We start from the raw sequence: 27,145 nt of genomic DNA on the forward strand, positions 1-27,145 counted from the left end.
TTACATCTCTTCAAAGACATGCACGGTATCTTATTACAAAAAGACTGTAATTATTGATTGTATTACTTAATTAAATATTTGATTTTTTAGATGATGTTCTTTTGAATGCATCACATTCACTACAGCATAGTGTGTTACAACCAGCTGCACCAGAGGAAGAAGACAAACCTGCTACAGAAGCCCTCACTAAGCATGGTAAGAAAACTCAAACAACCTGCCTGTTGATACCTGCTAAAGTGTGTGATTTCTGCACCACTAGCTTCACCAAATGGAATTGCAGAATTGGGTTACCAGAACGAATTTCAACATTGAAAAAAATTCCACACATCAGCTTTAAATATCCAAATACCTTTTAGGGTATGAAATCAGTTCGCACATGTGTCCAAGCAGAGTAACCACAGTTCAGTCATGACAACTTTCTAAAAGATTTAGCATGTTAATGATGGTCTGATATATTTATAGGATATTGGTCTTGCTGCTGCTGCAGAGCAAGTTTGGAGACTTGTTACTGCTAGAACATACACATATACTGAGTTAAGAATATGGATATGCTGCTGGTGCTGCACAATTAGACTTGGAAGCTGCACAAATGCATAACACAAAACACAACCCCCCAAACAAGATCTATCGTCAAGACTGGTGTACTGCTTCTGCTTCAAAGAGCCATATGCACCGAGTGTATGCTAGCTAGGTACTGTATGCCTTGGCCTGCTTGGCCGAATACCATAACACAAATGAACTATATCTTTGTGTGTGTCTGGGCCTGCTTAGCCAAAAGGCTTAAATGGCGAGTGACTTGAGGTATAATGTGTATCTGGACCAGGAAATGTGAATGAATAAATGCCAGTTGGTTTGATATATTGTTATGTAATGAAAGGACACTCATTCATTTTCAAGTGTGGCTTAACTGTCAAAATACTTTTTGGTTCCACTGTAGGAGTTATAGGAGTAATAGTTTTTCTGCCATGTTGCAGATCATGATGTTGTAATGTGTATGAAATTGGTAAAAACTGGTATTGATGTTCTCCTTGAATTGTTATCACATTTCAGAGTTCACTCCCCCTGACATTTGCAGTAGTCCAATTGATAGGGGCGATTGCGTTGGCTCAGAAAGAAGATACGTCTTCAACACCAGAACTGGGAGATGCCAGATGTTTCGCTACAGTGGCTGTGGAGGCAACAAAAACAACTTTGCCCTCAAGAAACACTGCATTAAGATGTGCATGAAAGGTGAGTTGCCTGTGGCATTTGTTTCTTTGTGAAATTTTTATATTAGACATCCTAAGGAAAATATAGGTATCTAGTTTAGTTATCTAAAGTAGTTTAAAAATTGCAGGTATCTCCAGATTATGGGTTCCTTTAGCATGGGTGACAATAATTGTAATAATATGGGTTATATTTTTCTCTGATCTTTTGTATTGTATCAGTTTGCATTTACATTGTCGATTGCATTTATTGTTTCAAATTTTGTCAATTTCAGATCACAACCGGATAAAGCAAATACGAATAAAGACGAGGACCTCAAACATCTTATTCCGATCTGTCTAGGATGAACAACATTTTGTATCATGGGTATCATGGTAGAGAATATAAGAAATAGTAGTATCTGCCATATCATTGACTCACACATTAATGCCATTCATAAATCATGAATGGAGTAATAATGGATATTAACTTGGAATTTTTTATGTTGGACTTTTAGGTATTTTATGTTGCTTATTTTAAGTGTGCAACCCAAGATCATTTTCTGCCTAAACTGTATATTGTATTCTGGGGACGAAAGGACTAATTTACTGTACATTTCATTACTCATCCTTTCACTACAAATCACTTCTGTAGTTTTTGCTTATTCTCTATGGGGTTATTTAACACTGAGGATTTATGACAAGAGTCATAAAAAAGTCAAAAATTGCAGTTTTTTGGCAAAGGGTTCTAAATAGTCTTTCTATCTATCTGTAATTTTTTATATATATATATATATATTTTCTCAATGTTTAAATTACTTATTTGTATTTTTATTACATGTGTACACTCCAAATATTTTAGTATATTTTGTGATGTCAATGTGCTATAAAGTTGTGGCCCTCTTATGAAAAAAATATGACTTCATTTTTATGAATACGTTTTTAAGGTGCCCTAGTAGCATATAAACAAGCATAATTTAACAAAAGCTAAATATATAGAAGGTAACCTAGAGATCATAAATAAATAACCCATTTACCCCTTCAGAGTGTCATTATTTACTAAAATCCTAATCTACCAACAGCCTGTTGAGTCCATTCTTAAAAATATTTCAAGACTCATTCCAGGTTCAACAATAATGATGATGGCCCAGTTCCAATGTGAGAGTTTCAGGTCAGTTGACGCAACTGTAACTTGCCTTATCAGGCTAATGTTGCACTGTTACATCTTATGTTTGTTGTTCATGTGCCTTTATGCCTTGCAAACATTTGGATTTCTTCCACTAAAACAGTCTGTTTGCAGACACTAATTACTTTGAAATCAGAATTTAGATAATAGAACTATCAATCAAGCAAGCATAAATGTGTTCCTAATAGTGTGCTGCAGAGATAATTATGATGTGTTCCCCTAACCAGAAGCTTGACTTGATACAATAGTTTGAAAAATGTGTGGAAACCAACAATGTTTTGAGAAGCTCCATGTTTGGGTTAGTAAATATATTGGAAATCACAAGGTATTTCTTAAAGGGATAGTTCCCTCCAAAATGAAAATTCTCTCATAATTTACTCACCCTTATACCATCTCTTTTTTTTTTCCTTTCTTCTGCAGAACACAACGTTTTAGAAGAATATCTCAGCTCTGTAGGCCCATACATTGCAAGTGAATGGTGACCAGACATTACAAGCACCACAAATCTCATAAAGGCAGCATAAAATTACTCCATATGACTCCAGTGGTTTAATATATACATTCAGAAGCGATATGATGGGTGAGGGTGAAAAACAGGTAGATATTTAATAATGTTTCTTTTTTTTTTAACTATAAATGTCCATTTCACTTTCTCAAAGTGAAAGTGAAGATTTATAGTAAAAAAAAGATTGAAATATTGATCTTTCCTCACCATATGTATGAGTCATATGTATTACTTTTATGCTGCCTTTTTGTGATTTCTGGACTGCAGTAAAGATAGTTTGCGGTTAGCAATTTGGGGCGTTTTTCTGCTTTTTAAAGACAACAAATGTGATTCATTTTCTTAGTCCTGATTTGTAAATATATCCTTTAATGCATATAAAATCAAGACACTATATGCCAGGAAAGTGAAACCAACCTGAAATTAACCAGGCTGATTTGAATTTTTTCACAAATCTTGTTTTTGTCTGTCAGATGTTTGCAAGTCATTAAATCAGGAAGGTGTTAAATGTGGGTTTTTATGAATAATTACTATTCCTGGTTAAAATGACCACCTGATTTGTGAATGTTTTCACAATCGAGTTTTCATCCACCGGATCCCTGCAACCCTGCATACCTGAAAGGTGGAAATAAAACAAAATAAATGTTTTTTTTTTCTTTTTTTATTAAAACAGAAATATGTAATTTATAATATCTACAAACATAATAATACAATTTGTCTAATTCTCTAACTGTTGTATTTAAGTATTTAACTTATCACACACACACACACACACACACACACGACTATTCTAGGACTCTCCACAGATATAATTATTTTAATACTGTACAAACTATAGATTATATCCCCTAACCCTACCCCTAAACTTAATTCTCACAAAAAACTTTCAGTATTTTTAAAAAAAAATAATAATATATTTTTTTTAGCAATCTGGATTATGAGGACACTAGAAATGTCCTCATAAACCACATTTATAGCATAATACCCTTGTAATTACCAGTTTGTAACCTAAAAAATGTCCATGTATTCCACACACACACAAAACGCATGAAAATACGTACAAACCACATCATCTGTTTTATACACCAGATGGCGCTATTACTCTTTAAGAAGACATTCGCTTTTAGTGATAAGAATAAAATGCATTTAAACGCACTTTCATTGAACAATGACATTTAATCTTTAAAAGGGTTAATTACTTCTCGTTTCTCAAAGTCTTCTGGGTGTATTCTGAAAATGTAATGCTAATCATAAATGAGTCAACAATGTAATAATAGTGGAATAAGCATTATCGATTAGATGTATAAAGGTGCACTACAATGATTAGCGTCACGTTATAGTGAAGGAAATATATTGCTATAATTTTTGGTCATGCGAAGAGAACAGAATACAAGGTACAATGATATAAATCCAAATGAACTAATTTAAACATTAAGAGAAAAACGAGAGCCGGTATAGGAGGTTTCTATTTATATATATATATATAATTTTTTTTACGTTTTTGAAAAAGTTCCTTTTCAAAAACAATACGTTTTTGCCAACTAGACATAGTTCCTTCCGTCAAAAGGAAATTTGGCAAGATGCAGTAAAAAGATAAATAAAAACAATAAAATAGCTCAGTCTCTTTTCGTTTTCTAAAGTTTCAAACATCAGACAATGCAAGGAAAGCAGCAGTATGCCAGTGAGGCGGGGAGAAGCAGTGATGTAACAGGAAGCTACTACGGTGAATATCTTACAACCTGACAGCCGTCTTCATTCACATCTATGAGCTGCGCGTGCTGCGCTTCTGCTGCGCTCAATCAACTGGCGCTGTGACACTGTTACATTGTTGCATGCCATTGTGATTTCATGAAGGAAACTACTAACTTTGTATGCGTTTGAACATCAAGAAGGCGCGCTTGTTTCTATTTGAACAGCTTCGGATCTTACATTGGATTTAATATACAGGTAAGGAAATGACTGATACAGATGACAGCAGGTGATTAATTCATATAGGGAATGTATGAACTCCGTGTCCAGTTTGAAGTCCCTCCTATCAAACGTGTTTCATGTCATGTCCAGATATGTGCAGAGCGCCTTTGTTGAAGTGCTTCCAGACTTCTTATGAATTGATGAGTGCTTCAAACGAGAAATAAACGGCGATTGTGTCTGCTGGACTGTTGGAGTAGGACACTGATATTTCTGAAATGCAATTTTGGCTCTTGCAAATGTTTAGCCTACCTTGAAAAAGCACACCGCATAGATTGAGCGATGGGTGTGTGTGTGTGCGTCTCTGTGTGTCTGATTTATTCTGTTATTGTGTATTTGTCATACTAAATTGTTTTAGATATTCAAACGAGATATAACATAAAACAAAGTCAACCTGAGTAAACACAATATGCAATTTTCAAATATTGTATTTTTAATTTTTTTATTTTATTGAAGAAAAAACGTTATCCAACACCTGTATCACCCATGTGAAAAACGAACTGCCCCTTAAACTTAATAGCTGGTTGTACCACCTTTAGCAGCAACAACTGCAACCAAACACTTCCAATAACTGGAGATCAGTCTTTCACAACGCTGTGGTGGAATTTTGACTCACTCTTCTTTGCAGAACTGCTTTAGTTCTGCCACACTGGAGGGTTTTCGAGCATGTACTGCCCTTTTAAGGTCCTGCCACATTTTCTCAATCAGGTTCAAGTCAGGACTTTGACTAGGCCACTCCAAAACTTTAATTTTGCTTCTTTTTTGCCAGTTAGAGGTGGACTTTGGATCATTGTCTTGCTGCATAATTCATTTTTTACTTGAGCTTCAACTCACGGACTGATGACTGGATGTTCTTCTTAGGATATTCTGGCAGAGAGCAGAATTCATATTTCTCTCAATTACTGCAAGTCGCCCTGACCCTGAAGCAGCAAATCATCCCCACACTATCACCACCATGCTTGACTGTAAGTATCTTGTTCTTTTTGTGGAGTTTTGGGAATGATTTACACCAGATGTAACGGGACCCCTGACTTCCAAACAGTTACGCTTTGGACTCATGAGTCCACAGAACATTCTCCCAAAAGGTTTGAGAATCATCAAGGTGTGTTTTGGCAAAATTCAGATGAGCCGTAATGATCTTCTGGGTTATCAGTGGTTTTTGCCTCACCTCCCTTCCATGGATGCCATTTTTGGCCAGTGTCTTTCTGATAGTGGAATCAAGAACGGTGACCTTTATTGATGCGAGAGAGGCCTGCAGATCCTTGGATATTACTTTTTTGTGACTTCCTGGATGAGTCATCGCTGTGCTCTTGAAGAGATTTCAGAAGGTCGGGCACTTCTGGGAAGGTTCACTACTGTGCCAAGTTTTCTCCATTTGGAGATAATGGCTCTCACTTTGGTTCTTTGGAGTCCGAGAGCCTTTGAACTAGCTTTGTAACCCTTCCCAGACCAATGTATTTCAATTAACCTTTTTCCTCATAATTTCTGGAATTTCTTTTGACCTTGGCATAGTGTGCTACTGGGTGAGACCTTTTAGCCAACTTCATGTTGCTAAAATTTCTATTTAGGGCTGTGTCTCGTTTCGAAGGCTGCGTTCTCCGGAGGTCACATTTGAATGTGACCTTTTTTCATGGGAATTCGGAGGATGCATGAGGTGTATTCTTCATGGCACTCACAACCCACAATTCTTTGCTTCAATGGAAATTAACATATTTTGTCTAAATAAAGTGACACCAATTTGCTCGAAATGTGATGATCACATGCAAGTAATGTTGAAGTACCTCAGTAGACAGTTGCAGAGTATACACTCACCTAAAGGATTAATAGGAACACCTGTTCAATTTCTCATTAATGCAATTATCTAATCAACCAATCACATGGCAGTTGCTTCAATGCATTTAGGGGTGTGGTCCTGGTCAAGACAATCTCCTGAACTCCAAACTGAATGTCAGAATGGGAAAGAAAGGTGATTTAAGCAATTTTCAGCGTGGCATGGTTGTTGGTGCTAGACGGGCCGGTCTGAGTATTTCACAATCTTATCAGTTACTGGGATTTTCACGCACAACCATTTCTAGGGTTTACAAAGAATGGTGTGAAAAGGGAAAAACATCCAGTATGCAGCAGTCCTGTAGGCGAAAATGCCTTGTTGATGCTAGAGGTCAGAGGAGAATGTGCCGACTGATTCAAGTTGATAGAAGAGCAACTTTGACTGAAATAACCACTCGTTACAACCGAGGTATGCAGCAAAGCATTTGTGAAGCCACAACACGCACAACCTTGAGGCGGATGGGCTACAACAGCAGAAGACCCCACCGGGTACCACTCATCTCCACTACAAATAGGAAAAAGAGGCTACAATTTGCAAGAGCTCACCAAAATTGGACAGTTGAAGACTGGAAAAATGTTGCCTGGTCTGATGAGTCTTGATTTCTGTTGAGACATTCAGATGGTAGAGTCAGAATTTGGCGTAAACAGAATGAGAACATGGATCCATCATGCCTTGTTACCACTGTGCAGGCTGGTGGTGGTGGTGTAATGGTGTGGGGGATGTTTTCTTGGCACACTTTAGGCCCCTTAGTGCCAATTGGGCATCGTTTAAATGCCACGGCCTACCTGAGCATTGTTTCTGACCATGTCCATCCCTTTATGGCCACCATGTACCCATCCTCTGATGGCTACTTCCAGCAGGATAATGCACCATGTCACAAAGCTTGAATCATTTCAAATTGGTTTCTTGAACATGACAATGAGTTCACTGTACTAAAATGGCCCCCACGGTCACCAGATCTCAACCCAATAGAGCATCTTTTGGATGTGGTGGAGCAGGAGCTTCGTGCCCTGGATGTGCATCCCACAAATCTCCATCAACTGCAAGATGCTATCCTATCAATATGGGCCAACATTTCTAAAGAATGCTTTCAGCACCTTGTTGAATCAATGCCACGTAGAATTAAGGCAGTTCTGAAGGCAAAAGGGGGTCAAACACAGTATTAGTATGGTGTTCCTAATAATCCTTTAGGTGAGTGTATACTATGTGTGATTATAGTAATATATTATTAAAATAAAGTATTACAGACCTAATGTACACCTGTAAAATCTATTTATTTTCTCTCTACATCATTATAACTCTCCTCAAATTGACATTCTCTTCCAAAGGGACTTTGTTCCCTTCTCACTCAAAGCGCTCGTGCTTGTTAAAGAGTGGCGTGCTGTTATAGCAACCATGATAAGGTCTGTTTCCATTTGTCCTACGAAGGTCGTCTCGTTTAAATGAGGTTTGTTAAAAGGAGGATGCTCAGTATACTGCAACCTTCAAAGGATTCGTCCTACCTAGTGTGCAGCCTTCGAAACGAGACACAACTTAGGTGTTGATTTGATTGAACAGGGCTAGCAGTAATCAGGTCTGGGTGTGTCTAGCTGAACCCCATTATGAATGCAGTTTCATAGATTTGGGGATTTAGTAACTAAGGGGCAAATAATTTTTTGCACAGGCCCAGTTGGTATTGGATAACTGTTTTGCTTCAATAAATAGCATAATAATTTAAAAACTGTATTTTATGTTTACTTATATTGCCTTTGATTAAGTTAGATTTTGTTGGAATTTTTGAAACAATTTAGTATGAGATATACACAAAAACAGAAGAAATCAGTATGGGGCAAATACTTTTCCACATCACTGTATGTGCAAGTGATAAGGAATGTGCAATGTAAAAAGATATTGTCTGTTTTGATATCAAACCGGTCAAACCTTAATTGAATGTAGATACGCTATTCATTTTCTTAGGTCACTCTAAATATTCATTTTGCAATGACGTCTTGTAATCATTCATATTATTGTTGTACTTCTTTAAGACCCAACAGTGCAAGGAACCGAGACGATAATATAAAATACCAGTATCATGAACTAACTGTAAATACCAAGAAGTGTTGACACCTCACCACACTATTGACAGAGGACCGCCTGACAATATCACAAAGGAGGAAAAATCGTGATAATTAATAGCCAAAAGATAGCCCTGGAATTTGTTTGGTTTTTGGCTGCATGGTTACATAATCACCATGCAGTATGTAATGCTGGAAAGTTGGTGGAGGACAGCTTACAAAATTATATATATACACTCACCTAAAGGATTATTAGGAACACCATACTAATACTGTGTTTGACCCCCTTTCGCCTTCAGAACTGCCTTAATTCTACGTGGCATTTATTCAACAAGGTGGTGAAAGCATTCTTTAGAAATGTTGGCCCATATTGATAGGATAGCATCTTGCAGTTGATGGAGATTTGTGGGATGCACATCCAGGGCACAAAGCTCCAGTTCCACCACATTCCAAAGATGCTCTATTGGGTTGAGATCTGGTGACTGTGGGGGCCATTTTAGTACAGTGAACTCATTGTCATGTTCAAGAAACCAATTTGAAATGATTCGAGCTTTGTGACATGGTGCATTATCCTGCTGGAAGTAGCCATCAGAGGATGGGTACATGGTGGCCATAAAGGGAAGGACATGGTCAGAAACAATGCTCAGGTAGGCTTTGGCATTTAAACGATGCCCAATTGGCACTAAGGGGCCTAAAGTGTGCCAAGAAAACATCCCCCACACCATTACACCACCACCACCAGCCTGCACAGTGGTAACAAGGCATGATGGTCCATGTTCTCATTCTGTTTATGCCAAATTCTGACTCTACCATCTGAATGTCTCAACAGAAATCGAGACTCATCAGACCAGGCAACATTTTTCCAGTCTTCAACTGTCCAATTTTGGTGAGCTCTTGCAAATTGTAGCCTCTTTTTCCTATTTGTAGTGGAGATGAGTGGTACCGGTGGGGTCTTCTGCTGTTGTAGCCCATCCGCCTCAATGTTGTGCGTGTTGTGGCTTCACAAATGCTTTGCTGCATACCTCGGTTGTAGCGAGTGGTTATTTCAGGCAAAGTTGCTCTTCTATCAGCTTGAATCAGTCGGCCCATTCTCCTCTGACCTCTAGCATCAACAAGGCATTTTCAGCCCACAGGACTGCCGCATACTGGATGTTTTTCCCTTTTCACACCATTCTTTGTAAACCCTAGAAATGGTTGTGCGTGAAAATCCCAGTAACTGAGCAGATTGTGAAATACTCAGACCGGCCCATCTGGCACCAACAACCATGCCACGCTGAAAATTGCTTAAATCACCTTTCTTTCCCATTCTGACATTCAGTTTGGAGTTCAGGAGATTGTCTTGACCAGGACCACACCCCTAAATGCATTGAAGCAACTGCCATGTGATTGGTTGATTAGATAATTGCATTAATGAGAAATTGAACAGGTGTTCCTAATAATCCTTTAGGTGAGTGTATATATATATATATATATAATTTTTTTTCAGATGTTTTTGCTGACATAACTATGATGCAATGACACATCGTCAATGTATGACAGGCTGCGTCTTCCTAAAATCTTTTATGCAGAATATGTTTATTCCTATACTACTATTTTACTCTTACGCTACGATTATGCTCTATACTATTATACTCAGGCCCATATGGAATCTGTATGTGCAGAATTCTGCAGAAAACTCCACATATTTCTGCAGCATTGGGACATTCATGATTCACAAATGATTCATGATTTCCCCTGCCTGTTTTTATGGGGTTTGTTTATTAATTATTTTAACTAATTTGATAATGCTTTCAGCAGCTATTATAATATATAATATAAAAAATAAAAATAAAAAAAATAATATATATATAAAAAATTAAAAAATCAGAAATCATGAAAAGGGCTAAGAAATATTCACTGATTACATCTGGGCTCATGTTTTAGGAACAAACCCTTAACATTATGTATTAAACTTTGGTGTGTAACTCATCCCACAACACTGTGGTACACTTAGAGTACATAGGAGAGAATATCGATGTCAAACAGCAAATAGATTGTACTGTAGCAGTACAGATTGTCGAATTTACCCAAAAACTTTGTCATATCCTGGTGTTACAGTACATCAAACATGTAATTTTATTTATACCAGCATATTCGTGCAAATTGGTGGATTTGTGAGGCAGAAACAGCAGCAGTAAGTTTAACAGCCGCCTCTCCCAGCCGACACGGAGTGTGACGTGCACAGCAAAACACTTGTAAATTATGAGTCATAACTATCAAAAAACAGCTTATTCAAAAAGCAGACAATGTAATGTTTACATGCAAAGTGAAACACGGGGAAAGAGGCAAAACAAATTACTTGTGCCAATCAGTTTTTGCTCAAGATGCTAAATGACATTGGATTATGTACATATATTGCAAAACCAGAGGTCAGGTTTCTCTAGAGTGTTTTTTTTCCATCACTAAATTTCATTAAAAGGATTTTTTTTCCTTGCTTAAGTCACTTCAGCTTGTTCACAGGGGACTTTCAGACAACAAGGCATGAATTTCATAAAGCTGCTTTGAAACTATGTGCATTGTTTAAAGTGTAGAGAATCGTATTTTCTCAAGAAAATCATGAAAATTGTGAGATCATATTAGTTTTTCTCAACAATCAAACTAAATAAATGCAGTGCTGGTGTTTAAGTTACTTAGAGTTCTGCTTTTTGTTGCCAATGTCAGACACTTTTGTGGCATTTATGTTTTAAAGACATTTATGTTGAATCCTTGAATAAGTTTGAGAGAAACTTTTGTTGGTGCTCATAGCGTATATCACGTTGTATAGTATTGTGAAATTTATGTACCACACAGAATACCCTAGCAACAGCACTGCAGCGCTGTCGGAACCACACACAATCACTATTCAAGCAAGCACTATTCACTTTTTACTTAAATAATTTTTTTAATCTAGTCTAATATCGCTCATTTCCATAACCATGCCTTATAATGAATAGTGCTGGGGTGTAAAAGATTTGCTTTGGATTCAGCTGCAGCACCTTCAAAAATGTAAAGGTTACTGACTGTTCATCTCTGGTGATGCGAGCTGGCAAAGGGATCTAATAAGAGCAGATTTGTTACTTTGATCTGGAAGAGCCAAGTAATGAAGAATATGTTAAAGTGCCTAGATAAACTGATCAGCCACAACATTAAAACCACCGGCCTAATGTTGCGTAGGACCCCCTCATTCCACAAAATCAGCTCTGACTCATCAAGGCATGGACTCCACAAAACCTCTAAAGGTGTCCTGTGGTATATGGCACCAAGACGTTAGCAGCAGGTCCTTAAAGTTCTGTAAGTTGCGAAGAGGGACTCCATGGATCGGACTTGTTTGTCCAGCACATCACATAGATGCTCAATCATCTTCAGATCTGGGGAATTGGGAGGCCAAGTCAACACCTTGAACTTTTTGTCATGTTCCTCAAACCATTCTTGAACAATTTTTGCAGTGTGGCAGGGCGCATTATCCTGCTGAAAGAGGCCACAGCCATCAGGGAATACCGTTGCCATGAAGGGGTGTACATGGTCTGAAACAATATTTAGGTAGGTGGTACGTGTCAAAGTAACATCCACATGAATGCCAGGACCCAATGTTTCCCAGCAGAACATTGCCCACAGCATCACACTGACTCCGCCAGCCTGCCTTCTTCCCATGGTGTATCCTGCTGCCATCTCTTCCCCAGGTAAACGAAGCACATGCACCCGGCCATCCTCATGATCTAAAAGAAAACGTGATTAATTAGATCAGACTACCTTCTTCCATTGCTCCATGATCCAGTTAAGATGCTCACGTGCCCATTGTAGGCACTTTCGATGGTGGACAGGGTCGGCATGGAGACTCTGACCGGTCTGCGTTTACACAGCCCCTTACGCAGCAAGCTGCAAGGCTCTTTGTGTTCTGATACATTTCTATCATGGTTAGCGTTAAGTTTTTCGACAATTTGTGCTAAAGTAGCTCTTCTGTGGGATTGAACCAGACAGGCTAACTTTCGCTCCTCACATCCATTAATGAGCCTTGGGCGCCCATGATCCTGCCGCAGGTTCACCGGTTGTCCTTCCTTGGACCACTTTTGGTAGGTAATAACCACTGCATACTGGGAACACCCCACAAGACCTGCTGTTTTGGAGATGCTCTGAGCCAGTCGTCTAGCCATCACAATTTGGCCCTTGTCAAAGTCACTCAGATCCTTATGCTTGCCCATTTTTTCAGCTTCCAACATACGAAATTCAAGAACTGACTGTTCACTTGCTCCCTAATATATCCCACCCCTTGTCAGATGCAATTTTAACAAGATAATAAATATTATTCACTTCACCTGTCAGTGGTTTTAATGTTGTGGCTGATCAGTGTATGTTTATATAGCCTTACCATTAAAGAGCCTTTTTTGTGGATCTGAGCCTCAAAGCATGCATATGTTTGTTAGTGTTGAATGGTGCTTTTAAGGAGGATTTAATGTCAGTGAAACAAAGCAGTGTTTCTGCCCCGGCGACATTGCATTCAGTTGCTGTGCCATCACCGTGGCTCACCCCACACCTCCATCACGGAAATGCAGAGAGCAGACAGTAAACAATGCCAGAATTCCTTGGTGCAAATATAGATCACTATCCAGAACTCAGTAGAAAAAACAAAGCATGCTCGATTCTCAGCAATCTGCTTAAGGAACACTGGTTAGCTTGATTGAATGTGTGCACACTGGTTAATTAGGTGCATGTCTACTCAATTCACCCCCGAGCGTACATGAAACTGAAGCTTTTTATTCTTTTTTTTTTTTATCTTTATTTATAGGACTATTAAATTAATGGTTAGATTTAGTGTTTGGGTAAGGGGTTAGAATTTGTGGTTAGGTTTAGGTTTGAATTAACATTTGGAAAATTGTAATAGCATTGTTTGTTGGTTGTTTCGTATTCTCTATGGGAGTAAAAGTACGAGCCAACTTGTATGACTTCTTATTGTTATTACAGCCTATCATGAGAGAAGGTTGGACAGGACAATTGGGAAGGGAGAGACTAGGACATGACCCAAGCCAGATTTGAGCCCAAGTTGTGGGCCAATGGCTCTTATATAAGAGCAAGTGTGCTACGTTCTGTGCCACAACTGCAAAAAGGCATCTGCACAGGGACTCAAATTATTCAGTGAATTGTTTTTCTTAACAATAATGTCTATGAGTCAACATTGTGTAGTTTGTTAAATATGAGTGCGAATCATGTTTAAAATTAAGTAATTAAATATTAATTGTATTTAGAAACCCAGTGAGCAAGCCGAAGGCCACTGTGACAAGGAACACAAAACTCCATAAGATCTTGGCTAATGGAGAAAAATAACCTTGGGATAAACCAGACTCACTGTGGGGCCAGTTTCCCTCTGGCTAACATCATGAATATAATGCCAATATTACTTAATTATTTATAGTGCAAGTCCTGGTTTAAAATGATTAAACTAAGTAAGTGTTAAGGGACAGTGCTTAAAGATTTTATAAGAACTGTAAGATTAATGACTAATGTCTTTGAAGTTCATCCTGGATTAACTGCAGAAGTTCACATAGATGCATTGTCCTTTGTTAGTTGGCCGATTAAAGGTTTTGTTGGGAATTCATTGATGGCCTATATATTCCATTGTAAGAGTGTAGTCCATCATTAGACCGAGGTGATGCATGCAATAATTTTGGTGAGGTCTATCCTAAATCCAAGATTAAGGCAATGGCATATGATGTATACCATGTCTTATGGTTGGAGTTGGCGCCAGTTCATCCTCTGAAGTCCATCGTAATAGACCGAAGTGATGTTTGTCTGGCACATGCTGCATTTAGTCATCATCACTCAGAAACACGTTGCAATGGAGTCCAACACGAAGCAGGAATGGAGTTGGATCCAGCAGGTTCTGGTGACCTCACTATAGGAGTCCCGAGGTTGAGACAGGGTTACAAATAGAATAATATTAGCATAGATGCCATTTAATTTATTTCAGATTTATAGATAATGATCAGAACTATGGAATGATATTCCGGACATTATTCAAAAGGAATTGCAAATTGTATTTGCAATTGCGTTTTCAATTTGTGGACGCATAAAATGTGACATAATCCAAACACAATTGCAAATCGCGCATTACGGTTTGCATTTTCATTTAAGCTGAACGCACAGTGACTGCCAGATTTCAAATGGAAAAGCAAAGTCCGTTTGCAACTGTGTTTCCCATATCTTACGAGTTTTGGCCCTGTCATATTTAAATAGCAATTTCAATTACCACGTCTGCTTTTTCACTTTCTCAGCGTCGCGTATGTAGCCAGCCAAAACTCAAATGGAATACTAATTCCTTAGTATTTCCATTTCGATGCCTTACACGAAACCTGTCAATCAGGGTCAAGGGTGGGATTATGCTATGGGGCGTGTTTGTCTTGGGAAGTGACATCACTCACAGTCTATCAGGATCAATAATTAGCACTGCACTTTATTCATCTATAATCTCACACTGGACTGTCAACATATTCTCCTCAATATACTACTTCATATATATATATATATATATATATATATATATATATATATATATATATATATATATATATATATATATATTTCATATACTCCTACTTATTGTATTGTATATTGTGTGTATTGTTTACTGTACATTGTATATAATTATTGTGTTGTGTAAGTATGTGTACATTTGATATGTAAATTGTGTTGTGTAAGTATGTTGTTTACTGTAATTGGTATATGTCTCGTCACTGTCATGACTGCTATGTTGCTCGGAACTGCACACAAGAATTTCACCTACTGTTGCACTTGTGTACATGGTAGTGTGACAATAAAGTGATTTGATTTGATTTGATTTGATAAACCGGCGTCTGTTCAGGGCATCACCTCTTGACCGTCGACTGTGAGTGACGTCACTTCCCAAGACAAACACGCCCCATAGCATAATCCCACCCTTGACCCTGATTGACAGGTTTCTGTGTAAGGCATCGGAAATGGAAATACTAAGGGAATTAGTATTCCATTTGAGTATTAGAAAATCAGTTATTTTGAATTCTTATAATAAAGGTGGCTTAAATTTCATTGATTTTGATTCTCTTAACAATACCTTAAAAATTAATTGGCTTAAACGTTTCCTTCACAATCAATCTTCTATTTGGAGTATAATCCCAAGATATATTTTTTCTCAATTAGGAGGTATACATTTTCTTTTAATGTGCAATTATTCAATTAGTAAACTTCCTGTCAAACTTTCCAATTATCATCAGCAGATGCTTATGGCTTGGAAACTTATTTACAAGCATAATTTCTCATCACACAATTTTTTAATTTGGAACAACTGTAATATTCTTCATAAGAGGAAATCTTTATTTCTTGAAAACTGGTTCAATAATGGGGTGATATTAGTAAACCAGCTATTTGATAGTGAAGGTAATTTATTTAATTATTCGATTTTGTTTCAGGATACCAATTCCCAGTATCTAGTAAAGAATTTAATATAGTTTTCAAGGCCATCTCTTTGGAAATCTGTATGCTGTTTAGAAACAATAATAGTGCTACAGTGACTTCTGTTTCTCCCCTAGCCCTGAATCTACTGTGGTTGGTTCTATTTGTTTTTCAATACATAAATCCAATTATAAAATTAGGTCATTATTTTTGGACCCTGTTACTTCAATTCCTTCCTCCATTTCTTATTGGAATAACCTTTTGATGATATTAAATGGTCATATGTTTGGTCACTTCCTCAGAAATTCTTTCTAACTAATAAAGTTAAAGAAATATCCTATAAAATTATTCATAGATTTTATCCAGTTAAATACTTTTTAAAGAAATTTAGAAATGATATTGATACTTCCTGCTCTTTTGTGAAGCCTCCTCTGAAACTGTTGATCATTTGTTTTGGGAATGTCTTTTTACTCAGCCTTTCTGGAACAATATTGATGCTCTGATTGTCCAAAAGGTTTTATGTAACTTTTCTTTATCATATAGACACATTCTTTTTGGATTTTATGTTAAAGACAAGAATCTAATTAATGCATGTTTTTGTATAAACCTTCTTTTATATATTGGAAAGTTTCATATCCATAAATGTAAATATATGAAAAGTAAACCCCACTTTAGCTTTTTCAAAGAAGAATTGAAGATGTATTTAAATACAATTTCAACTTCTGTTAACAAGAAAGCAATGAAAACATCCAGAATTAGTGCCATGTTTAATATTCTCTCTTAATGTTTTTTCTTTTGTGCCCTCTTCTTCTTTTTTTTTCTTTCTTCTCCTACTCTCTTTTCTTTTTAGACTATTGTTGAATATATTTAAATTTCTTTCACATTTCCTCTCTTAATGTATTCTGAACCATAATTTCTCTTTTGTTTTGAAAGATTGTTTATATTTCTTGTATGTATCGCTCTTGTTCTGTTTGTTAATATTGCAATAAAAAAATAAAAATAAAAAATAAAATAAAATTAGTATTCCATTTGAGTTTTGGCTGGCTACATACGCGGCTGAGAAAGTGAAAAAGCAGACGTGGTAATTGAAATTGCTATTTAAATATGACAGGGCCAAAACTCGTAAGATATGGGAAACACAGTTGCAAAGCGGACTTTGCTTTTCCATTTGAAATCTGGCAGTCACTGTGCGTTCGCTTAAACGAAAATGCAAACCGTAATGCGCGATTTGCAATTGCGTTTGAATTGTCACATTTTATGCGTCCACAAATTGAAAACGCAATTGCAAATACAATTTGCAATTCCTTTTGAATAATGTCCGGAATATCATTCCATACAGAACCATGTTTCTGGTTTCTGGTTCCAGCAGACCTAACTAAAGCAGCCTAATTGTGAGTTGAAGGATAAATTAGGTGTATGCCTGCCTTAATAGATGAGTCTTTAGTCTAGACTTAAACTGAGTGAGCGTGTCTGCATCTTGAACAGTGTTAGGGAGACTATTCCATACTTTAGGAGCCAAATATGAAAATGATCTACCTCCTTTTGTGGATTTTGATATTCTAGGATCTATTAACAGGCCAGAATTTTATGATCATAATGAACATGATGGAATATAGCATGGTAAAAGGTCACTTAAGTAACGAGGAGCTAGACCATTCAAAGCTTTGTATGTAGTTAACAGAATTTTAAAATGAATACAAAATTTAACAGGTAGCCAATTTAACGATGAAAGAATGGGGCTAATGTGATCATATACAGTATCTTGGTTTTAGTCAGCACTCTGGCTGCTGCATTTTGAACCAATTGAAGTTTACTCATTGATCTTGCTCTACATCCTCCCAGTAACGCATTACAATAATCTAGTCTTGAGGTCATGAATGCATTCATTTGTATTTCGGCATCAGCAACAGAGAGCATGTGTCATAATTTAGTAATATTTCTTAGGTGGAAGAATACTGTTCTACAAACATTGGTAATTTTATTTTCAAAGGGCAGATTGGTATCAAATATAACACCTAAGTTCTTCGCTGTTGAAGACGATGTAACAGTACATCCATCAAGAATGAAATTATATATTAGCAGCTTGTTTTTAGAGGTTTTTGGTCCAATAATTAGTACCTCTGTTTTGCCGGGATTGAGTAGAAGGAAATTTCTGGCCATCCAATCTTTGATTTAATTTATACACTCTGCTAATTTGGAGAATTGTGAAATTTCGTCAGGTTTTGAAGAAATATAAAGTTGGTTATTGTTGGCATAACAGTTGAAACGTATTCCACGATTCCTGATAATATCTCCCAGGGGAAGCATATACAGGGAGAAAAGCAGAGGCCCTAAATCTGATCCCTGTGGCACTCCATACTTAACTTTTGTTTGGTTTGACAATTCCTCATTTACATAGACAAAGTGGTAGCGGTCTGCTAAATAGGACCTAAACCATGATAATGCAAGTCCACAAATGCCAACAAAATTCTCTAGCCTATTCAAGAGAATGTCATGATCTATCGTGTTGAAAGCAGCACTAAGATCTAAAAGCACTAGAAGTGAAATGCAGCCGCGATAAGATGATAAGAGCAATCATAAATGTCCGGGACAGTGATTTTGTGCCTGTACAAGGTGGCACCATGAGGTGCTATTCACCCACAGAACGCAGGCTTCTGGATGGCACATAAGTCTGAATAAGTGAGATTAGATTGTGGGGTGTGGAGTTAGTGGTTGTTCGGTAAGCAAGTATCAATGTCTTGAACTTAACGCAAGCAAACATTGGCAGCCAGTGCAATTGATGAAGAGAAGCGTGCTATGCACTCTATTGGGCTTGTTGAAGACCACTCTCGCTGCCTTATTCTGGATCGATTGCAGATGTTTGACAGTACATACTGGAAGGCCTGCCAGAAGAACATTGGAATAATCCAGCCTGGATAGAACAAGAGCTTGGACAAGAAGTTGTTGCATGCTCCGATCGGAAGTGTTTGATCTTCCTAATGTTGTTCAAGGCAAATCTGCATAATCGGGCAGTACTTGCGATGTGGTCTGTGAATCTGAACACAGATTTCTGACTGTCCTGGATGGTGTAATCATTGACAAGTCTAGCTGAATGGTGAAGTTGTGATGAATCGCTGGGCTCGCAGAAAGCAGAAGCAGCTCTGTCTTTGCAAGGTTAAGTTTGAGGTGGTGATCTTTCATCCAAAATGAAATGTCTGCTAGGCAGGCTAATATCCATGCCACTACCATTGGATCATCAGGCTGGAATAAGAGGTAAAGTTGTGTGTCATCAGCATAGAAGTGATAGGAAAAGCCATGTGCCTGAATGACAGATCCTAGTGATGACATGTATATGGAGAAGAAGAGCAGTCAAAGCACAGAGCCCTGGGGTACCCCGGTAGCTAATTGGTGAGACTTAGACACCTCTCCCCTCCAAGTCACCCTGAAAGACCTACCTGTGAGGTAAGACTTGAACCAGTGGAGCACGGTTCCTTTGATGCCCTTTGTCGTGAGGGTTGACAGGAGATCCTGGTGGTTTACTGTGTCAAAAGCAGGAGACAGATCCAGCAGGATGAGTACAAATTATTTGGATGCTGCTCTCAACAAGGAAGAAGTGATCAGAATTGTGCAGTGCAGAACATGATCAGTGGAGCACTTACATGTGTGGATGAGGTCCAATTGGCCAATTATCTGACTTGTGAGTTGCTGCAGTTGTGAGTTTTTTTTAGGTCAAGCGAGACAAGCAAAGTATGGAGGTCTGCATCCTAAGGTGGATATTTAAGTCCCCAAGTACTACAAAAGCTCTGCCATCTTCAGGGAAGGTTAAGAGCAACACATCCAACTCCTCGAAGAAATTACCTAGCTTACCTGGGGGGCAGTATATAACTACGAAATGGATTTTAACAGGGTGGGTGATAGTAATTGCATGTGATTAAAAGGAGATATTGTCACACAGAGAAGGTAAGGTAATACATTTCCATGCACTGGAGATAAACAAACCCATTCCTCCACCCCTCTCAGTCTGACGGAGTGTGTGGAGAAAGTGAAGTTGGTAGAGAGGGCTGCGGGTGTGGCATTGTCCTGTGGGCTGATCCAGGTCTCAGTCAGGGCCAGAATGTTGAGAACTGAATGACGAGCATTGGACAGAATGAAGTCAGCTTTGTTTACAGTAAACTGGCAATTCCTAAGACCGATAGGAAGAGAAAGTAGTTTAGCAGAGGAAGTGGGGATAGTGTGCAAGTTGTTAGGATTGTGCTGTCTCCTTTGTCTGGTGTGTGAGTGACTAGTGTTAGTGATTTACTGAATTTAGAAGCACATAGTGGTATAGGATAGAGAAGGTATAGGTAAAAATGCAGTAGACAAGAAAAGAAGATAATAAGTGCAATACTTAAGTGCCTTGTCGGTGTCCTTGCTCGGTGGACTTGCACAGGTAGACTTGCTGTTCTTTACACGTAGGTCTTCACACAAGGAGGTCTTCACAGGAGACCTCCTTGCTCCTGCTGCCGCAGTGCACGTTACAAATATATATATATATATATATATATATATATATATATATATATATATATATATATATATATATATACACTGCTGTAAATTTGATGCTTGAAATCAGCAGGACATGCCTTAGCAAAACAAAGCTAGTATACAAGCACACAGAAACTGAAAGCTCACACGAGATGAGCACGTGAAAAAACGTGACTTCAGCACACAGTAAGCAAACAAGCGTCTCCAACAATACTCTCTAGTCTAAAACAAGTGAAACAAGTAATAAACACACTTACACACTGCTGCTGACTTCTGCTGGTAGATTGCTTCTATGGATAATTGCACGCAGGTTTGTGCTGCAGTATGATTAATCTTTAAGATTTATTGGCTTCTGCCACTCTGGAGAGAGGGGAATCCTGGGAACCTCGCAAGGCTTACTGAAAGTGTTCTGAGTTGCATAACTCATTCAAAAGCAGCCTTTTGTGCAAACCTACCAATGCCACTATTTCCCATAAGCAAGTTACCTGCAACAAGTCCAGGATTTTTCACATGCCTCCTGAAGGGTAAAGGCTGAAGGTCTGCATGTTTAAAAATAGGGTTTGAATTTGAAACTCTCAGTATTATTTACATTTCCCCAAGGAGCCATAGGGGGTGCAGACTGGTGGCTTGCAGAGCAGAACGTCCTGGGTTCATGGTCTGCAGAGGAAGTGGTCATACGGAACTTGCTGTCTGTACTCAGCAGGATTTCTTTGGCAATCTGCCATTACCACAGCAAATGCTTTCTGAGATTTATTCAGCTGTCTAGTTTAATATAATGGAGATATATTTGCATGTGTTTTTCAAAGATTCCAAGTGCGGTAGATAGAATGAAATAATTACATTGTAGTTGTTGTATATAGAATCACGAGAGGATTGAGGTTCTGTTTCTGGTGTGAGAAACTCCTTATTGTATATTCAATGTGTTCCAATGAGTCATGTGAAAAGAGAAAAGGCATATTTTACCAATCCATATGACTTTCTTTCTTGGAACACAAAAGGAGATATTTATAATAGAATTTCCAAGCTCGCTCTTCATACAATGAAATTCAAGGCTTTTCAGTGAATAACAACAACATTTTTTAAAGCGGATGCAAATAATGGTATATGCTATTTAAACCCCAGTGCAAATATATATTATTTACACCCCAACCCAGTTGCAAATAATGGTAAATACTAATTGCACCCTGGTGCAAATAGTGTCAGAAACTATTTGCACCCATATTTAAATACTAACATACAGTATAGACATCACTGCAGTGTGTTTATTGTGTTTATTTAGAGTCCCACAGACAAACTACAATAACCCCTACTCCTAAACCTAACCTTAACCTTACCATAGAAAAAAATAACCTTGGGTTTTCTACAGTAAACATGGTTTAAAGCAAACACAACATTAACCATAATTACTATCCATATTACTGTACTTACACCATGGTTAATCACATTAAAACTATGGTTTCTGCCAAAAAACATGGTTCCTACAATATTAGAAATACACTGAAGCAATCTACACACAAGCGATGCCAAGCTACGGGAACGAGTGCAATCGACACCCTGTCTCCAGATCAAACTCTTCTCTGCAGTCTTTGGCATTCACCGTGACCAAATCACTGTGATGAAATCAACATTTATATAAATTTTTATATATTATTTTAAGTAGTATTAAAGGAAATATTAATAGTGGAAACAGGAAATCGGATGGGAAAAAGAATGGGACCCCACACCACTGCAGCAACACCTATTGTTTAGTTTGTCATATATTTGTGTGGTTCCAACAGACTATTGGGCTGCAAATATAGCTGCACTATGTGGCAGATGCTATTTACACCAGAGTGCAAATAGATACAAATTTTAATCAGTTTACCTCACACAAAGCTATATGTGTGCTGCCTTCTAATGAGGACTCTTATTTTGAAATAATTACTTGATTAGACATAATGCCATCTTGTGGTTGTTCTGATATTTTGTTCAGTTCAAGCAGGGAGTAGTCCAGAGCACATGGCTGTATGGATGGTCTATCAAATATTTTCTTTATGCTTTTCCTGAGACACTATTCATCTGTAAGTAATATAAAGTTGATGAAGAGAAATGTGCACCTGCAAATTGTTTTAATATGTGTTGAGCATTGCAAATAGCTTGTATGCATGGATGTTGATTTATGTGTATTTGTTTTTTCTGTGTTTGCAATTTTACAAGAAAAATGGAAAAAGTGGAAAATAGTTTGAATTTCTTTTGAATTAAAATTCAGAAAAGTTACACCTTGAGCTTACTGTCTAGCTTTGCAAGGCAACGCATTGTGAGGACAGAATTCTTTTTTTTTGGCGACTTAACATTCTTCATGCATATCAGCACCTACTGGGCAGTGAAGATAATTTTTGGTAAAAAATATATTTTATATTTATCTGTTTCTTGCCCATGATTATCACATTGCTTCTGAAAATACAGATTTAATCACTTATGGTCTTATGGATTTCTTTTTTGTAGTGTTTTTACTGTTACAATATTGTAACAAAGTTACAATAATACCATTACATGGGGATGGCATGTGGTTGAGTAAATGATGAAATAATTTTTATTTTTGGGTGACCTATTCCTTTAAGCTTAATTTTGTGGAAAAAACACTTGACAAAAAATATTGGCATTCTCCATTTATTGCAGCTTAATTTTTTGGCAAAAAGTAGTGATTATTAAAAGTGAAGATTGATAGAAATGTGTTTTTTCTGGTCTTTGTATTAAAGTGGTTTTCATTTTAAGTGTATTGGAGGCAGTTCACACCAAACAAATTTTTGCATCATTCGCTCTGTTTTTCAATTGTTAAGGTGGTCTTCAAGTTTTCCGTATAGTAGACTCATGAACCGAGATGTTAACCAGTAACAATGATTCCTTTGGCTGTCACTCTAGTTCTTTTTTTACCTCATTGAGCATTCTACTCTATGCCCTTAGTGTCATCTTGGCTGGACGGCCACTTCTAGAGAGAGTAGCCACAGTACAAAATTGTCTCCATTTATAGACAATTTGTCTAATTTTGGACAGATTAATATATATGCACTTTGAGATAACTCTGTAACCTTTTCCAGCTTTATGCAAAGCAACAATTCTTGATCGTAGCTCTTCTGAGATCTCTTCTTTTTTTTCAAGCCGTGGTTCATGTCAGCAGATCCTTCTTTTTTTATATTTATACCCTTTTCTCCCAATTTAGAATGCCCAATACCCACTACATAGTAGGTCCTCACGGTGGCGCGGTTACTCACTTCAGTCCGGGTGGTGAGGGACGAGTCTCAGTTGCCTCCACTTCTGAGATCATCAATCCACGCATCTTATCACGTGACACATTGTGCATGACACCACGGAGACTCGCAGCATGTGGATGCTCATGCTACTCCCCACAATCCACGCACAACTTACCATGTGCCCCATGGAGAGCGAGAACCAATTTTAGGTCAATCGCGACCACGAGGAGGTTACCCCATGTGACTGTACCCTCCCTAGCAACCGGGCCAATTTGGTTGCTTTAGGAGGCCTGGCTGGAGTCACTCAGCACACCCTGGATTCGAACTCACGACTCCAGGTTTAGTAAAGCAGATGCTTCTTGTGAATAGGAAACTAAAAACTTTTATTAAGTCAAAGTAGCTCTTACCCACACATCCATTCTCATTTCATTTATTGGATGCCAGGTTTGCCAACTCCAGGCATTTAACCTAGGGGTTCAAATACTTTTTACAACCTACACTGTGAATGTTTGAATGATGTATTCAATATGTGCAAGAACAATAAAATAATATGTGTGTAATTAGTTAAAACAGATTGTGTTTGTTCATTATTGTAACTTCAAAATTTTAAGACAAATGTATACATAAATGCATATCATTTCAAAGGGCTTACATACTTTGCTATTGGTATTATTTATTTTTTATTTATATATTTTTAGCAGGGCTGCTTAAATTATCATGCTGGCAGAGTGCTCGTCATAAGCTATTACAACTCAGAAAAGTGTCTTTAAATTCATCCCCTTTAATGCACCACTGCTACAGACATACACATTCCGACGGACATCTTTGGCAGTTGCATCACGTCTCAGAATGCTTTTTGAGCATCCTAGCATGAGTGACATGTTTTTGAAGAAGTCCAACTTTTAAAAATGTGTATTGAGACCTTGCGTTTCTTTCCATTTCGTTGCGCTTAGTCTAGATTATTTTTAAAACAAGACTGCATCTTATAACTGAGATTGGGGGTTTGGAGTTGGGTCAGTTAACAACAAAACCAGTTTAATTATGCAAGGTTTCCTTAAAACGGTTTAATCGACTATTTGTTCGGGCAACCCACAATTAGATGATTTTTAAAATATGTTGCCTTGCACATCCCTAGTATGCTGTCATCATGACTAGATACTGTGAATACTCAGAACTTGCAAATTATGATTTTCAAACTTTTCATTATAACATGCATCTGTACCCAGATAACTTTGAAGACACTTGATAGCAAGTTATGAAAAACATTGGAATCACTGGGGGGATGGATTTTTATTTGAGCCCTGAAATAGCTAAAAATATTTATTTACTCTACATGTGTTATTCTGGGGCGGCTTCAGATGGCTTTATTTTTAAATGTGTATTCTTGTAACTGCATATGAATGGCTTGGCCTCCTGTTTTTGTTTTTTTTTTTCCCTGATGTCTGTTTGAATCAGTAGCCACACTAAAGGACAACTTAATGATCGCTCCTAGTGTATCACATGTCCAGCTGTACTAGCTGAAGCAGGAAAGAGCGATTCAGATTATATTACTGCGCATCAACATTAGAAGATTTGTTCAGGTAGTTACAGTAGGTGCTGTTTTCTGTAATGGCAATTTGCAAGCCAGATTTAAAAAACTGAACTGACACTACATCATGGTAGTGTCTCACTGACTGAAGAAGCTTCCAGTCTAAATAAAATGTTCATATATACACTCACCAAAAGGATTATTAGGAATACCATACTAATACTGTGTTTGACCCCCTTTCGCCTTCAGAACTGCCTTAATTGTACGTGGCATTGATTCAACAAGGTGCTGAAAGCATTCTTTAGAAATGTTGGCCCATATTGATAGGATAGCATCTTGCAGTTGATGGAGATTTGTGGGATGCACATCCAGGGCACAAAGCTCCCGTTCCACCACATCCCAAAGATGCTCTATTGGGTTGAGATCTGGTGACTGTGGGGGCCATTTTAGTACAGTGAACTCATTGTCATGTTCAAGAAACCAATTTGAAATGATTCGAGCTTTGTGACATGGTGCATTATCCTGCTGGAAGTAGCCATCAGAGGATGGGTACATGGTGACAATAAAGGGATGGACATGGTCAGAAACAATGCTCAGGTAGGCCGTGGCATTTAAGCGATGCCCAATTGGCACTAAGGGGCCTAAAGTGTGCCAAGAAAACATCCCCACACCATTACACCACCACCACCAGCCTGCACAGTGGTAACAAGGCATGATGGATCCATGTTCTCATTCTGTTTACGCCAAATTCTGACTCTACCATCTGAATGTCTCAACAGAAATCGAGACTCATCAGACCAGGCAACATTTTTCCAGTCTTCAACTGTCCAATTTTGGTGAGCTCTTGCAAATTGTAGCCTCTTTTTCCTATTTGTAGTGGAGATGAGTGGTACCCGGTGGGGTCTTCTGCTGTTGTAGCCCATCCGCCTCAAGGTTGTGCGTGTTGTGGCTTCACAAATGCTTTGCTGCATACCTCCGTTGTAACGAGTGGTTATTTCAGGCAAAGTTGCTCTTCTATCAGCTTGAATCAGTCGGCCCATTCTCCTCTGACCAACAAGGCATTTTCGCCCACAGGACTGCCGCATACTGGATGTTTTTCCCTTTTCACACCATTCTTTGTAAACCCTAGAAATGGTTGTGCGTGAAATTCCCAGTAACTGAGCAGATTGTGAAATACTCAGACCGGCCCGTCTGGCACCAACAACCATGCCACGCTCAAAATGGCTTAAATCACCTTTCTTTCCCATTCTGACATTCAGTTTGGAGTTCAGGAGATTGTCTTGACCAGGACCACACCCCTAAATGCATTGAAGCAACTGCCATGTGATTGGTTGATTAGATAATTGCATTAATGAGAAATTGAACAGGTGTTCCTAATAATCCTTTAGGTGAGTGTAATATATATATATATATATATATATATATACTGTATTTTGTAGGTTGCTTTTCGTACTATATGGCTCCATTTTAAGTTACAGAGCTAGTGTATACATTTATATTAGGTTGTGTTACAGTGCTTGATTTCACAACCTATTTTGTAAAATCATCAGTCTAGACTAACCTGATGTTCAAGTTTGTGCTATTTCTCAAATTGTTTCTGCAGAAGTTGCAATTGTTGAAACTATTATTGTCATAATGCTACAATGAAATTACCTTTTACTAGGGATGCACCGATCCAGTACCTGGATTGGTATCGGCTCCGATACTGACATTTTTAAATGG

The 27,145-nt window shown here is 37.9% G+C and overlaps 2 protein-coding genes across 3 annotated transcripts in view; both read left to right on the forward strand.

Annotated features, from left to right (window-relative positions):
- The window catches only part of tfpia (tissue factor pathway inhibitor a), a 43,898-nt gene extending 40,413 nt beyond the window's left edge, over positions 1 to 3,485 (forward strand). Inside the window, exons 4-6 of one of the 2 annotated variants that reach the window (XM_052142878.1) lie at positions 91 to 195; positions 1,051 to 1,230; positions 1,481 to 3,485. In XM_052142878.1, the coding sequence (XP_051998838.1) occupies positions 91 to 195; positions 1,051 to 1,230; positions 1,481 to 1,548 (353 nt within the window). In that variant the 3' untranslated portion in view covers positions 1,549 to 3,485. The remainder of the gene's footprint in view (positions 1 to 90; positions 196 to 1,050; positions 1,231 to 1,480) is intronic. The other variant, XM_052142877.1, reaches the window with a different exon arrangement.
- Positions 3,486 to 4,648: 1,163 nt separating this feature from the next.
- calcrla (calcitonin receptor-like a) overlaps positions 4,649 to 27,145 on the forward strand; it is a 51,281-nt gene continuing 28,784 nt past the window's right edge. The window contains exon 1 of the mRNA XM_052142855.1: positions 4,649 to 4,819. The gene's annotated coding sequence lies outside the window, so the exon portion shown is untranslated. The remainder of the gene's footprint in view (positions 4,820 to 27,145) is intronic.

The sequence above is a fragment of the Xyrauchen texanus genome, chromosome 14 (genome assembly GCF_025860055.1).
Source record: "Xyrauchen texanus isolate HMW12.3.18 chromosome 14, RBS_HiC_50CHRs, whole genome shotgun sequence".
Lineage (NCBI taxonomy): Eukaryota > Metazoa > Chordata > Actinopteri > Cypriniformes > Catostomidae > Xyrauchen > Xyrauchen texanus.